The following is a 16,588-nucleotide window of genomic DNA, read 5'->3' as shown; positions in this document are numbered from 1 at the left end:
GCAGACTTTGGGTAAATCTGACCATATGCAGCAATTGTAAAATTTACACCAAAAATTTTCATAATCCACAGAGCAAACAAAATATATTTTACAGATACATTCTGATCACTTCATAGTGCACTTTTCAACCATACAACATTACCATATGTCTTCTAGAATTACCAGCATCTAAAATTTTCACAAATTTTCAATTCTGATTTGGTATTCATGAACTTAAGTCAGGTAATGCCATGCATATCTGTGCTGTGTTTTACGACAAAATGGCACTATCATCCAATTTGATGGAAACTAAATAAAACTGCTGTCGGTATACTATCATTTGCACTTTCAAAGAAAATAGTGCAGTGCCCCAAAACTGCCGGAAAGAATTAAAGGCCACGTCATGGAAGCTTACCAAGTAATCCACAAGATTAGTGAATTGACAGACAAATAAATAGACGTACACACAGATACGAAATTTTGGCTCAACAAATTTCCTCTGTACACGACACTGTTTCTGTCCATATTTGTTAAATAGAAATTTTTGGATTTATGAAACTTTTTTGGAGTTTTTAAATTCCATTTTAGCCTGGAATCAGAGAAATGATCTTATGTTTTACATTCACATCAAAATTTCTGTGTGAAAACATAACTGTAAAATTTTTACACTTTGAGTTTCCATATTTTTATTGCGTGTCGAACAGTGTTGGGTATTGACAATTCACATTACCTGAATAGTACACAGACAAACATACAACACAAGATGCAGGTCTATCACTACTAAGTACAATCCAGTATAAAGGATTGTTTTTGAATAAATATTACACAAAAAGTGGAACAATTTTACAATATTCATGAAATTTGCACACAATGAACAAAAGGAACAAACAAGCAAGAGATAGAAATAAGCTACTTCACAACAACACACATGCATACAGGCACATAATAGAGAAACAGTCACAACAACAGATCTTAGACACTTCAGAGTGGACAGAAAACACAATTGCAAATGACTAAAGCTACGAAAAAGAATATGGATGTAAAACACTGTCCAAGTTCTTGACACGATTTCACACAGGCACCTTTTGAAATTGTGCATTCATATTTTTTTCATTAATTTTTCAAAAATTGATTGATCATTTTTGACAACATTTTCAGTTCAAGTGTAGTGAGCATAATTTATTATCACTCGATTTTTTTTTGAGAAAAAATCTCACTTCTAACTTTCCATAAATTTTGAATGACTCCCCCCCCTCCACCATCACCCACCCCCCAACTGCCATAAATTATATCGACAACACATGATGAAAATATACCAAGAACTTCACAGTGCTTCACAGAAAATTGTTCACTGAAAAACTTGGAAAGAAAGTTGATAGGTTTGTTGTGTCAGAGACAGAAGGATTATGATGCATAAGAATGATAGAAATGTTACCCACAGTAGCGCAAGTGAGGGGAGTGGACCGAATCCTGCATGAATGAAAAAGCTAGCACCCTTTATAGAAAAAGACAGGACTTACAGGAAGAAAATATGTGCATACAAAAAATCTCTAAAACTGAGAAACGGCAACAAAAAAAACAACAACATGGATACCAAATGCAAAAGAAACAAATAACAAAACCATAAACTCATAAAAATCTACAGCTACAGTAACTATAATTCAACAATGAAATTGACGAGATTATTGACAAAAGTAGAGTGTACACTTCAAAAGTTGCAATTCTTAATTCCACGTAGGCTAGTTAAGTATAATATGCAGTCTCTGCGTTTTTATTACATCGACATTTTCTCTTAATTAATGATGACATTGTCTTCCTATCAGAGACATAATCATTCTTTTGAAAAAACCCAACTCATTTTAAAGTTCCACTGTTTCATAAATTCGTACACATATTTTTTCGTAAATTATTCATTTCTTTTATCTACCACAAGTTCACCCGATGACAGCAAATCAAATCTTCATGTGACATACATTCTGAGTTCTTTTACAGTTATGTATAGAGTAAATATCTGCAACAAATAAAGCTTAGTATTATATAAAATGAGGTAAATTTGACCATCATATGTGACATTACCTGACAGTAAATGGAGATCTCGGTCGATGCCCTTCTTGACCTGATCTGACTCTCCTGTAAGTGAACTCTCATCAATTTTCAAATCATTACTCTGTATAATGATACCATCAGCTGGAAGTAAATCACCTGAAAGAAATAACAAACAAACAGATGATAAGTTCTTTTCAATCAGCAAGGTCAAAGGTTAAAGGATTTCCCCCCTAGTGATATGCTACTTTCTTTTCATCTATTATGTGAGTTGAAATCATTCAGCAATGCATGTATCTTTTGTAAACAATATATACGTTGTAATTGTATGGATAACATGTCATATAAGTCAGTACTCTTTCTGTAAACTTTGTCCAATTCTTCTCTTTACATAGTCTCGGTTACCCAGCCTCTCGCCGCTGGGGTTCTGCCTACAAGACAAACCATGATGCATTGCTCCAGGGGCTACTTCCTGTGCGGGATAGTTGGAATCTCATTTCCCCAGACACTCTCATGGTGGTGGTGGTGGTGGTGGAGGGTGGGGGGGGGGAGGGGGCATGGAAGAATTGGACAAAGTTTACAGAAAGAGTACTGACTTATTTGACATGTTATCCATACAATTACAACAGATATATATCGGGGAGGGGAGGGGGGAGAAGGGGGCATGGGCAGAGCCCCCAGCAGCGAGAGGCTGGGTAACCACGACTTCTTATTTCATATTTCATATCTGCTCTTTTTACTTCATAGAAATACACTTTCCGAGAACTGTATTTATCTACACTTCCATTTGTTTCAAATCTGTGGGTAATGGCAATATAATGATAAGTTATTTTCTTTACATAGGGGTCCCTGACTGACCTTGACATTCGAATGTACATATGTATAAGTCTTTGACTCATGAGATTGGGTTTTTTGGTTGTTTTTTTTCAATATAGGTGTTACTCACATACGTGTGTGTGTGTGTGTGTGTGTGTGTGTGTGTGTGTGTGTGTGTGTGTGTGTGTGTGCGTGTATGTGTATGTGTGCGTGTGTGTATGTGTGTGTGTGTGTGTGTGTGTGTGTGTGTGTGTGTGTGTGTGTGTGTGTGCGTGTGTATGTGTATGTGTGCGTGTGGGTGATTGGAACATGAAGGTCACTTTGACTTTGACACTCACCATACTTGACTTGACATATATCGCCAACAACAATTTCTTTGTTATTAATTTGTTCTCCAACACCATCTCGTATCACAGCAAAGTTTTGTTCTTGTTCTATCCTATCTTGAAGACCTCGAAATTTTCTTTCTTTATTCCAGTCATTAAAGGCTGTTACAAAAACTACTAAAATGACAGCTACTAAAATAGCTACAGCTTCTATCCAGCTGGCTTCTGATTCACCTGGTTCTCCTCCCTCCTCTCCTGCAACACCAAAGGTAATTGAGAATAGAATGAACAGTTAGTGAAAAATCCAATCCGGCTAGTTTCAACTTGTATACTTCTTTAGTTGATGGCAGTATTAATGACTGCTATCAACTTGTCTATGATTTTGGGTCATACAACAGCACCTTAGTAACTTACACAAGTTTGAATTATTGTAAAGAAGTCATACTGTACTTGACATGTGTTCAGCCATTTTGGGAATTTCCTGCAAGAGTTTATGGGAAGCCTCTAGTCAGGTCATCACCATTACCGAGATCAAGTTTGACTTGTTGCAGTTGAGAAGCTCAATTGGGCTGCATTATACAACAAATCTTACAGTCTACATCGAACTACATATTTTCTAATAATTTCAAAAACTTTTTATCTAAATCTTCAATGAGATGGTTTCACTTCATAAATACTGATGACAAGGTCCCAAATGTCATTCATAATTTCGTTAGCAAAACCCAAATGATATCGAACAGAGATTAACTAATTCCACATATTGATATATTGGGATATAACTTACCATCTTCATCTGGTGGGTGGTAAAAACTTAAGCCTAATGAAATAATTGCTGCTATTTCTAGAATAATTAAAGTGGTATCTTGAAGTGCTTCCCATACCAATCTCAGGAAACTTTTAGGTGCTTTTGGTGGAATCTCATTGGCACCAAAAGCCTGCCGTCGTCGGTCGAGTTCCACTTTTGTAGCCACTACACCTGTAAATTTTACCAAAAAAAAAAATCAATTTCTTATATCAGCTTAACAGTATTATGATTCCTAAATGCTGAACAGATCATACAGGACTTAAAAAAACTCTCATTTTACTACAAATTTGTGTTTAAACTGGAAAATTCCTATAAAAAAAAGAAAAAAGAAAAAAAAAGTCGTATTTGATGTGTATGTATGAAGGTTTGTATATCATTATGATACAAAAAAGACCATAGCAATGGATCCATTACTGTATATACATGGCCAATGATATCAAAAAATAGCAAAGCTACTTTTTATGCCCCTCATACATGTAGAAACTTGACTGCAAAGTATGTATCATGGGTGGGACTCTGATAGGCGTTGCTTCCACATGGAGCCTATCGGTACGCCAGCCATGACCGTATTTCACTGTCTAAGTTGAAAATGCTCTTCATGTCTTGCAAACTATTGGCAGTGTTAATCAGAATTGGGGCTTGTGTCATGCAATATCAAGGCAAGGTCGTGCCAAATTAGGTCATGTCATGCAAAATCTTGGTAATATCATGCAAACTTAGGTCAAGTCATGCAAAATGTATATCAGGTCATGCAAAATATTGGTAATGCCATGTAAAATTAGGTCATATCATGCAAAATCCAGGTAATGACATGCAAAGTCATGTAAAATTATGTCATGTCGTGCAAAATCTAGGTCATGTCATACAAAATTTTGGTAATGTCAGATGAAATTTTGGTAATGTCATTGAAAATCTAGTTAATGTGCAAAATCGAAAACTAGGTTATGCCATGCAAAATAAGATTATGTCATGCTTAATCACGTTATGTCTTGCAAAATTAGGCTATGTCATGCAAAATCTAGGTTATGTCTTGCAAAATCTAGGTCATACCATTCAAATTTTTGTAAAGCTGGGAATTCTACTGACAGCTACAGAAAAATGCATCAGTCATGTACCTCATACTCCAGGACTGATATATTGCTGTCAAGTGGATATTACTAGGAATGTAAATGTTTAGACAGAACAGTTTCCATCTGTGTCCATATCATTGACTACTGTCAAATATTGACTAGCATAATTGAAGTAACTGTCTGAATGTAGCTAGGAAATCACATATAGAAGTCACTTGATATGTTGATGCTTAATTGTTTTATTAAACAAACACAAAAAAACAAAGAAATTAATGAGAAGGGGAAAAACAAACAAACAAACAAACAGACAGAGAGACAGAGAGACAGACAGACAGACAGACAGACAGACAAACAGACAGACAGACAGACAGACAGATGGATGGATGGCCGACAAGGATGGCTGTATCACGTTATCAATTAGTACTGGTGACAATATATGAATGTTCACATCTGTGATATTTCTTTATATCTGGTACAGTACATGTGTAAGTTTTGTTTTTTGTAAATAGCAATGATTTGGTAAATACGTTAATACAGTTTTAAATGGTGCCAGTATGTTGACACAATTTGATTATAGTATTCTTTGACACGTGGGATAAAAATGCTGGTTGTCACGGAATTGCTGTTACCAACATTAGCACATCTTGAGTTGGCGCTGACCTTACACACCCTCATATACATTGTACCTGTCACTAAGTTTCACTAAGTTTACCGTCAAACACTACAGCAGAATAGCCTAATTAGAAATGAAATATAAACATCTGGCTCACTTGCCAAAAGACATATCTGGTCTACAATTCATACAAATAATGATGTGATGATACGTTGCTATCCTTTTCACACAGATGGTAGATAAAAACTGCTTTAAAAACATAATAAACACTGCCATACTTCTTTACTCCGAGGTTACTGACTTTTTGCCATGATTTTATTTGTAAACCACAGTGAAATCTCATATCCATTATAGATAATGAATCTCTCTAAACCTGACAGATCTAAATCTTTGTGATGTTTGGTAATAGGGGTCACAGTAAAAAAAATGATGCAAGTGACAAGATTTCTGTCAAAATTTCTAAATCTGCAGCATTTCAGACAAATTAGTTGATGGTTTTACTAGCCTATCAGATCTATCACGGAAGGTCACGGAAGGTCACAGAAGGTCACGGAAGGTCAACCAGGTATCAAACTACCTACGACTAAAATCAAATTTCAATCAAAGAAGTCTTTTAGAACTGATCCTGTTACACAATCTAAAAAAAAAATCTTATCTTGGATAAAGTAGCTTATGATTTCCTTTAGGTGATAAAAAGTATGACTTTATTATTGCTATCAAAGAAGAAGAAAAACCACAAACCACACTAGTAAAGCAGGAAAAGAAAACCTTTTTTTTTTTAAACACTACATCTTGTCTGCAATGCTACTACTGTATGACAACCATTTTGAGCTTCTAACATGATGAATCAGGTAGAGAGAACAAAAGGTCACATTTTTAAAGGAGCACAGGTTGAGTTTAGACGGTTTTTGGATGCAATTTTTGTTGCCTACGAAGTGTTACATTATATTGTATTCTACTTACTGAAGCACACTCATTCTTTACTTGATACTGGTATAACTCAATCCTGGTACATTGTATTTAGATGAAAGATTTGATGACATAATTGTTGGTAGTATCAACAAATCTGAGGAAATCCCTGTCATTACATTAACAACTCACGAGTTGGATGGTTGGTAAAAAATGACACATCACGGCTACATGAATCATTGTACACACTATATTTGATTAGTTTATCCATGGTTATATGTAAAGTTTTTTGTATTACTAACCACAGTAAAAACTGACAGCCTGTACCCCTTTAAGATGTCTATATATACTTACCATCTTTGGGATTAGTTTTCAGTCTTCTACAAATTTCATGTACGTCTCCATATTTATCCTTGATTTTCTGTATTCCTTCATGACTCCTTACTTCCATCAACTCCCTCAACTCATTCACAGTACAATCATACTGCTCTTCTGGTAGTGGCTCTGCTGCCATGGTTACAGTCCTACCACCTCACCACCGCTGTCAACACACAAAAAAAGAAAGAATTACACATCGGTTTAACACTTTGTATTAATTGATCTACTTTCCACAGACACTGTTACCATGGTAATCCATCCATCATTGCGTAACTGCTGTATAGACTATATAAGTGCCACTGCCTGATAAATCTAGATTACCTTCTGGAAATGACGACCTTTCATTATCAAATATCTCACTGGAGGAAAGATTCAGAAACAAACTAACTACATTAGGACAACTAATCTAGTTACTAGACATTGTGATTTGCATATATTCAATACTGTATTACTATATTTGGGCAACTCTATTTGTTGAGTGCTGATTTTTACTTTGAAAAAAAAAAAAAAAAAAAAAAATTGACAAAACCACAAAAAATGTTGCTCATCTGTGAGAAAAACTGTTCGAAAACAGTTACATGTACCTGTGTGACACATGACTAAAAAATCTACATGAAGACTATTTCAACTCCAAAATGAATTATTTTAAATCAAACAAATGTATGTTGGTATTCCTTTCCCTTAAAACTAACTGATTGACATAACATATTGAACATCTTAGAAAACAAACTTTTAATCAAATTACTGTAAAATGTTAGTTTTTATAGAGTTTTCACTCACTGTGCTCAATTGATAATTAATTACCCTGGCATAGATCAATGCCCTTCATATTTTCTCAACTCCCTGGGGAGTAAACAATCCACTGTAGCCTCTATAAAGCACATAGGATTAAAGCATTCACATTGCAACCTCTATCCTACCAGGTCCCCAATTATACAGCTGGGTTGACTGTGGGGGCACAATCATTGTTCAAATCTTGTCCAAGGACTTTAGCCATTCAGACACAAACGGCAGTGGCAAGGCTTGCAGACTTGCAACCTGCAGATTCTAAGCTGGCTACTCTAACCATTCAACCATTATTATGACTCTATGGAAACCACAAAAAATCTTCTAGCAACTTCACATAATTATCAATTTGACATACACAACTGTTTCCATGACCCTAAAACGTGTTCAAAGTATGTCAGAATATGACCTTTGACCTCAACAGCTTCTAGTTTCCTACAACTTCCTGTTGACTATGTATGTTCAGTATTCTACAGCCACAACAGCAAGATTGCCACTAAATTCAAATATGTCTGAGTCTCTCTACTAAAACTTTATTCCAATCATGGCTATATTACGCTTGCCATTTTACATTTTTCTTTGATGCGATAAAGTTTTATAGATAACGTCATAAAATTGATGCACTTCCCCAGAATAGGCACATCTATAAATCTACAATACCTTAGTACTGAACCAAAATACAAGTCTGTGACATCCATCGGATCAATTTACAGCAAATGTTTCATCTTAATAATAATGTTACAACGTAGCAATATATACATTCAGCTTCATTAAGTAAAGTGTGGGCATGTATTTATATCTTTTCATTATGAACAGAAAGCTTTGTTTATTACCCAAGTAAGTCCGTGTCTTCAACATTACTTTTACAACCAAGCGATATAAGTTACGGTACGACTCTCCATTATTGTTCACTAATGATAATTTATTCATTTGAAATCATCCTAGTTTTAGGAGATTTCAGCAGGGAGGGAGACATCAAAGCAGTATATTGTACTGTATGTATATACAACCCAGTCTGGTATCTACTAATTATCATCTCCCACCACGCCTAGCATTTCCCTAATGTTGTTTTACTTTTTTTATGTATTCCCTAATGTTGTTTTACTTTTTTTATGTGGTTTACATGGCCAGAAAGATGAATTCTTACTTGATATTTTTTAATTTACCCATGAGCATGATGAGAGATGATGCCAATAGTGTGACTGTCACAACGTGATCAGAACCAACTTGGAGATGAAACCATACAATTTAAACGGATATCAACAACCTATACGAACCTGACAAAGGAGACAGAAGTAGCCAATCACAAAGGGATAGATTTCATGATGGACATCGACCTATCTGTGGTGGGTTGAACATCACTGCGGTCAATTTGACTACATGAGTATTATGGGAAAAGCTAATCATGATGGGAGATGTTAGTTTAATCCATACATGACTAGCTACTAGCCTACTAGGCTATATAAAACTTGCATTATTTACCATGTCTGGAATGGTTCATACCGTATTCTCCTGTAATACCTATAGTACATTGTATATTGTAGATCTTCCTTTTGATGCATACATGTATTGTTAAAATAGAATTTCTATTCTTTAATTACGTAAGCTAAACTTCTTGAAAAAGCCGACAGAGGTATGGAACTAGTCAAAGATTCAAAGCAGTTTTTGTTTTTATTTACTGCCGATATTCTGTTAAAAAATGTCTTTTTTGTTTTAGCTACAGATTTACATATAGCTCACAAGCTTTGAGTAGTTTTTATTTCATGTCATGTCAATACTTGAAGTTGAAAGTGAATATCTATGGTCATGAACATGAATTATGTGTGTGTGTGTGTGTGTGTGTGTGTGTGTGTGTGTGTGTGTGTGTGTGTGTGTGTGTATGTGTGCACGTGTGTGTATATGTGTGTGTGAATGTGTGTGTGTGTATATGTGTGTGTATGTGTGTGTATGTGTGTGTATGTGTGTGTATGTATGTGTGTGTATGTGTATGTGCATGTGCGCATGTGTGTGTATGTGTGTATATGTGTGTGTGTGCACGTGTACATGTGTATGTGTGTGTACGTGCATGCATGCGTGTGTGTATGTGAGCATGCATGAATACATATGTGCATGTTTCTGTGAAGTCTCTGGGTGGGTAGGCCAGAGAGACTTGGCTATCTCACTTGACAATATCATTCATCAGTACGATGAGCCAAATTGCCAAGTCTATGGGCAGGCTAGTGTGTGTTGTGTGTTTGGTTGGTTACTTCGCTACTAAAGAAAGCTTGTATTAACATACATACAACATGTAGGTAGTGAATGATTGGGTTTGTTCATCACTACTAGTACTGTGATACAGATGAGAAGAGATATGTCTGGCAACTAACTTAGACACGTCACACTTGCACCTGATCTAATGTAATTTCAGAGATGCACCCTAGATTTCAACTGTATGACTCATCTAACTCGTTTGATGACCAAAGACAATAAAATGTCTGTTATATTCATTACATCTTTTACATCTAAATGAAATTAACTTATTCAAAGTGAATTTAAACAATTGACTTGGCACATGTCCGGTTGTATAAAAGAATCGCACTGACTTGATACGTTGCCAATGGTGTTGATTAAATAAGTCTTCTTTGCAAAGTAGATATTGATCAAATTACAGTGGCAAGGACTATTTTTTAATGATTTCTTAACATTGTATCTGAGTCCAATTAGTACTTCAATTTCAGCTCAAATCAAACAGACTACAAATGATGCAGGTAAAATTTTCATGTCGGTCATTTCACTACCATTTTAGGGTGACTCTATTTTTTTAATTATGTTTCTCAATACTTTTTCATAGCAGCTATGGGTCGGTCGGTCGATTTAAAAAAAAAGAAGGAAAAAAACCCCTAAAACATGTTCATGTTTCTCTGCCTCTCCTTTTTCCTTTCTCCCTACTTTCTTTTATTGGATTCCTGGTAAAAGTCCTTTCCCAGTTTCTCTAGACAATTGCCATGTTCTCAGTCCCCTACTTGAATAATCATGAAAGAAATGCTCTGTTCATGAGCAAGTGTCGTTGCCGGCGCCATGACTGCAGATGACGTTGCCAGTCCGATGCTTGCTTATTCTTGCCAGAGAGGGCACTGTTCCATAAAATATCAAGGGCGAGTGAACATAATTTTTTTAAAATTATGTTGGAGCTGTAAAATTTGGGTCGGTCGGGTAATGAGAAACAGGTAAAAGAATTGGGTCCTCCTTATGATAGTGATATCCAAACTGAACTTGTCTGAGAGTGAGATGATAAGCTGCAATGTCAATCTACACGCGTGCCCACTTGTCCTTTCATCAAGTCTTGAACAATTCCATTTCCATCTTCTACAGCAATCATACATTTTATACAAGATGATAATCACTATTATGAGTAATTTAACTTTTTTTTCTTGAGTTGCCTTATAAGACAGATATCTCACATGTTTCATGTATTTCTACATTGTGGTACTGTGCAAAAAATACATCTTTCAATCATTTTACAACGACTGACTACATCACTTGCACATTAATGTTTTTCTGAATAGAAGGATAACTAACACTTTATAGTAGAATTTCCCAGCAATTCTTTTTATTATATAATTATCTGAGGACCTAGTCTAGTTATTGACAGCCATATTCCGATTTTACACAACATTATCTTCACACACATTACATCTAGCCAATCTCATTACTCAAGGCGTTAATTGTGGTTCAACCCCATGCTGGGCGAAACACAAACGGCACATGTCAGTACTAATCCATCACAAATTGACAGGCTACTCACTCATTAACATTCATTTGGTACAGTTGTTTTCACTATCGCTGGAATTTCTGCAAATGTCCAACTGAACTCCACCTAGTCTAAAAATCACATGGGGATGCGGCGATGTCATCATGTTTATATGAACGCTGTGGGGGGGGGAGCACAGAATGCTGTGCGAGAGTAACGACATTGACTAGACGTAATGTGTGAAGATAACAAAGTGTAAAATCGGAATACGGTCTTCAGGAACTAGACTACTGAGGACCTTTCCTTTGACTAGATCTGGAATACCTCTTTATGAGTATCATGCAAGGCTTTAAGTTAAGAATACTACAATGTATTCAAATCAACAATCGTTCTAGTGGAGAGTGAGTTGTTGAAAATGTCAGGTTTTATTACATCAAGATGTTTGCATCTAGCTAGATGAAGGCCAGTACTGTTTATGTTAGTTGGTAAAAGTTGTTTGTATAGTGCTAGCACTATTTTGCCATCAAGACCAATTGATAGTAGGTTTTGTATGCAACCCCCCTCTCCCCCAGAGGTTACCATGGTTTCCATTGAAGAGCGATCTGGAGATTCAACAATGACACTGACATGTACCTTGGTACAGCCATAGACCCTTTGGTGGAGGGAGGGTCTATGGTACAACTGACATCTTTACAAACCAGCATGTCATCCACAGTAATCAAAATGCATATTTCAAATTTTACCCAAACAAAAGGTACAAAAGAAGAAGATTGTTTGGTTCACTAAGTAGAAACTATTGTTGTATTGTTGTAGTAACAATAGTAAACAGATGGTCAGTATATTAGTCTCATGACTGGCACACATACATAACAATAGTCACACTGGCATGGGAAATAAAAGTTATATAATATTACAAAGCAGAGTTTTCTCACTTCCTTTATACAAAGTATTTTAGTATCTCTAATACATGTATATTCCATGTGAAATTCTAGGCAATGATACCCACCCTCTTAATGCCTACTTTGAAAAACTTCCCAATGGGTTGCAGGTTCGCATTACCAAGAGCACACAGAAACTTCCACTAAAACTTTTATTCTGTCTGCAATATCAGTTTTAAACTGTGACACCAGCCATTGATAGTATCTTTCAGTGAGTGACCATACTTTTAACCATATATAACGATAGCTTTTAATGTAATATGTTTAATATCTGTATTAAGTAATGTTATATAATGATATGTTTGTATTTTTCCACGACCAGAGTAAACATGAGATAAATTCCATTCATTTTTAATAACATGGACAATGTAATAAAGATATTTCTCAAAAACTCAAAATCAAACAGCAGGACGTAAGTTCCATGAGTTATATTATAATCGGTTGCCATGCCATCCTTCTTTAATATTCTTCGTATTGGTCCAAATAATAAAGGTACCAACATCTTTAAAAATTCATGTTGTTTTAATAATGATATATTTAATTTCAACAAATGCCCCTTTGAGTTCTCTGCTGATATTTCACCACACCTGGATATCAAAATGAGGCATGCAATCAAATATTAAATATAGGGCTTGCCGATATAATTTATAAACAGTCGTTTGTTTGCTCACTTCACTCGTCATGCTTTCTAAAAATGTTGAATAAATACTACTCCACAAGATTTGTACCCTTACTGAAGGTCAACAAATGTTTAGATAACTTTGTAGTGTTCTTCAAACATGTTGGCAACAAAGCAAGGGTGTGGGTGTCAACCAAACAAAAATGATGACAGAGGCCAGTGAACTTTTTAAAAGACATCAGGATATCCAGGTCAACCCTTGGAAAAACATTAATTCAATTATTCCAACCAGAAATTAAAGATAATCACATTACCTCATCATTCTAAATGTCAAATGTCTATCATTTTTATACCTTTGTGATTTGAGATGTATTTGCCTGGATATTAAGAGTGTCTCTCTGTGCCACAAAATGGCTTGTTTTGTGCCCACAAATCTTCAACAGAGCGTGCTACATTTATTGGGAAATGTAATCTGGGGAATATTGCATGGCTCTTCAAATTACAATGTTAGGATAAAACAAGAAATAAGTATTGCTTGCAAACACATTACAGTAATGAAACCCCCCTGATAATTTATACGCTGTTTACACATTCTCTTTATTCACTAGACTGACTGATATACAAACTGACAGCAAAATACAAACTATCACATGAATCCACTTTGATTGCATACGACATGCCATACCCTGGCTACTGTAATAGAATTGTCTACTGGCAAAATACATATTTAGTTTCTAATCACAATTCAATAATTCTATCCTTTAGTGTAAATTCTTGAATATTGATCATTATAAAACGTAACTAAGTATATACATTATATATGGTATTTGTGAAATACGTTCTCAATGTTGGCATCATTCATCATTTTTTAAATCATCAATTTTACTTAGCAGAACACCAAGTAGCCTACTTGATTTTTCAAGGGGTTTGTTTTTTACCTATCTCTATGGCTGGGTCTTATTTATACTCAGAAAAGTCAATTTCCAGTGTAGTGTTACATTTTGCATGCTAATTCCATATCTGACTTGTTTATATATATATTCAGGCACTTCATATTCTAATAGCCATTACCATGGTGAAGTTACAATTAAGTTGCCATAAAATTTTGAAATTTAATGTCTGCAAATAAACTCCCTTGGTTACTTCATTGTTTATGACCTAAACTAGAAAAAATCAAGTACATATAGTGTTCATGATGTACAAGGTATGATCAACAACATTTTTGTTAAGGGCAGTATTATTAAGCAGGTAAAATCTACCTGGGTTCCACTTACCTTAGCAAAAGCACTGATCGACTGTGTATACAATGTACCTGTGCAGTGTTTTTGCTAAGGTGTGGGAATCCTGGTAGCAGACAGAGGTAAATTTGGTAAAACTGGTATAGTTCCCATACATTGTAATATAATTTTGGTGGGGAAACACGGTAAAACGACTAGAGAACTCGGGTAAGTTTTGCCTACTCTATACTGCCCTTAAAAAAAACACTGCTGTGCATTCTATACAACTTGCACTCTAGCCAAATCAAACCATACCGTGTACATGTACATTGTACATACATTATAGTGTATGATGGACTGTGTATAGATTCTGCATGACAATATCCAGGGGCCAATACTTACAGCTGAATAGCAATACAGTACCGTGAACAGTTCAATACAGTGTACATGTTGTAGGTGGAGATATGATGTGATATGATTGAGACTATTTGTGATGGATGGCACGTTATTTCAGTTTTAACACCTTACTGTCACAAATCCGTAACTAGCTTCCATTTGGAATTTTTTTTAATTGCATTACCATGACAATAACTTGATTATATTTTCAATTCCCACCTTTGTACAAGCTGACAGTTATGAATCCTATTATAATGAGGTAAACTAAGCCAGACTGCTAAATAGCTGCCAGATATGCATATGTTTCCATCAACTTTCTGTAACTTGCTTGGGTCCCATGGTAGTCATCAATCTATCCTGCAACAAGGGATACATGAGCTACACTCTAATGCTACCCGTCACCACTTGGATTTTCAAATCAAACCCAACTCAGTTTAATCAAGTCTTTATAATTATACAGCAGGCTCTTGTTCTTACTCAAGAACCCCTTTACTTATTCTATAAGAAAACCTGCATAACTCCTGTGTCTCAGCGTAAACTGGCTGGTTTACATGTATGCTCATATTTAAAGTGACCATATCGATGAGGATTGGGTATTTATTTTGGATTTTTTAATTTACCAAACAAGTGTGTCATGGCTTTCTTCTTGAAAAATCATTGTGAAACAACATTGGTAAAGTCTGTGTTTGTAACTAAATATATTGCAAAAAGCTAACAAATGTGTACAAAGTTTGTTGTCGTATATACATTATGTTCATGATAGCAGGTGCAGCTGGCATGCAGTATGTAACCCAGCGAAAGCATATAATATATATTACTAATTGTATTCAGTATTTCAAAACACAATAATCTTGAGCAATATTGTGATGACGGTCAACGATCAACTCTCAGTCTTCCGAAAGTACTTTCACTGGATCGCATGCCGTGGTACGCACTATCGCATGCCGTGGTACACACTATCACATGCAACGGTACACACTATCGCATGCCGTGGTACACACTATCGCATGCAGTGGTACACACTATCGCATGCTGTGGTACGCACTATTGCATGCCGTGGTATGCACTTTCGCATGCCATGGTATGCACTATCGAATGCGGTGTTACACACTATTGCATGCCGTGGTACGCACTATCGCATGCCGTGGTACACACTATCACAGATGTGATAGATTTGATAGATTACAACCACAAAATGGAAGAGACTGACTTACATGTACCTAGAGTGAATGCACCACAAGCAGCAAAACATTTGGAAAGAGCACTATTGTGATGCTGTATAGGTTCCTAAAGTTGTTTTTAAGATGTTACTAAAAAGCCTATACCCTATCGGATCCTAAAGGTCTGCATAGACGAAAGTGTTTTCATCTCTATGAGATTGTACACGTTAATACAAAACTAAGGCCTCAAGGCACCTAAAAATGTAGGCCGATATACATTGGATTGGTTGTCCATGTACTTTGCCTAAGACATGTGCAGAAACAAATCACCTCGAGTCTTGTAAGTATACATTATACACAGGCAGACATTTAGCCCTTTACATTGTCATTGCATACCAAATTTGAAAAGGAGCAAAACTCGATTAGCGAAACCCTTTTTTTTTTGGCCTCCAAAATTTCCAATGTCTTTAAATATTTAGTTGACATGTATCATTTTCTTTTCATTTTGGGGAATAAAGTAAACAAAGTACAGTCTTACAGGTCAACCTACAAGTACATTATACCATGTACAAACCAAGTTATTGTCTTTGAACAGAAAATATGGATTATATACCCTGGTTATTCTATGTCACGACAACCCGTGTCTACGTGACTGGTACTGAGGCACTCAAAATACAAGTCAGAACATTCAAAAACTACATCATTTTTCTTAAATTTTCATAATAGCACTTCGGGAGGTATAATTATATTATTCCTCAATATTTTTCTTCATTCAGCCGGAAAATACTCATGACCTAAGGGGT

At 35.6% G+C, this 16,588-nt stretch overlaps 1 protein-coding gene across 1 annotated transcript in view; it reads right to left on the bottom strand.

Annotated features, from left to right (window-relative positions):
* LOC144438514 (plasma membrane calcium-transporting ATPase 2-like) overlaps nucleotides 1–16,588 on the bottom strand; it is a 108,208-nt gene that overhangs the window by 21,765 nt on the left and 69,855 nt on the right. Inside the window, exons 3-6 of the mRNA XM_078127577.1 lie at nucleotides 6,916–7,102; nucleotides 3,949–4,140; nucleotides 3,177–3,419; nucleotides 2,056–2,181 (exon numbers count right to left, since the gene is read on the bottom strand). Of these exons, the coding sequence (XP_077983703.1) occupies nucleotides 2,056–2,181; nucleotides 3,177–3,419; nucleotides 3,949–4,140; nucleotides 6,916–7,075 (721 nt within the window). The 5' untranslated portion in view covers nucleotides 7,076–7,102. The remainder of the gene's footprint in view (nucleotides 1–2,055; nucleotides 2,182–3,176; nucleotides 3,420–3,948; nucleotides 4,141–6,915; nucleotides 7,103–16,588) is intronic.

Source organism: Glandiceps talaboti, chromosome 1 (assembly GCF_964340395.1).
Source record: "Glandiceps talaboti chromosome 1, keGlaTala1.1, whole genome shotgun sequence".
NCBI classification, from domain to species: Eukaryota; Metazoa; Hemichordata; class Enteropneusta; family Spengelidae; genus Glandiceps; species Glandiceps talaboti.
This window is presented reverse-complemented; position numbering and strand designations above follow the sequence as displayed.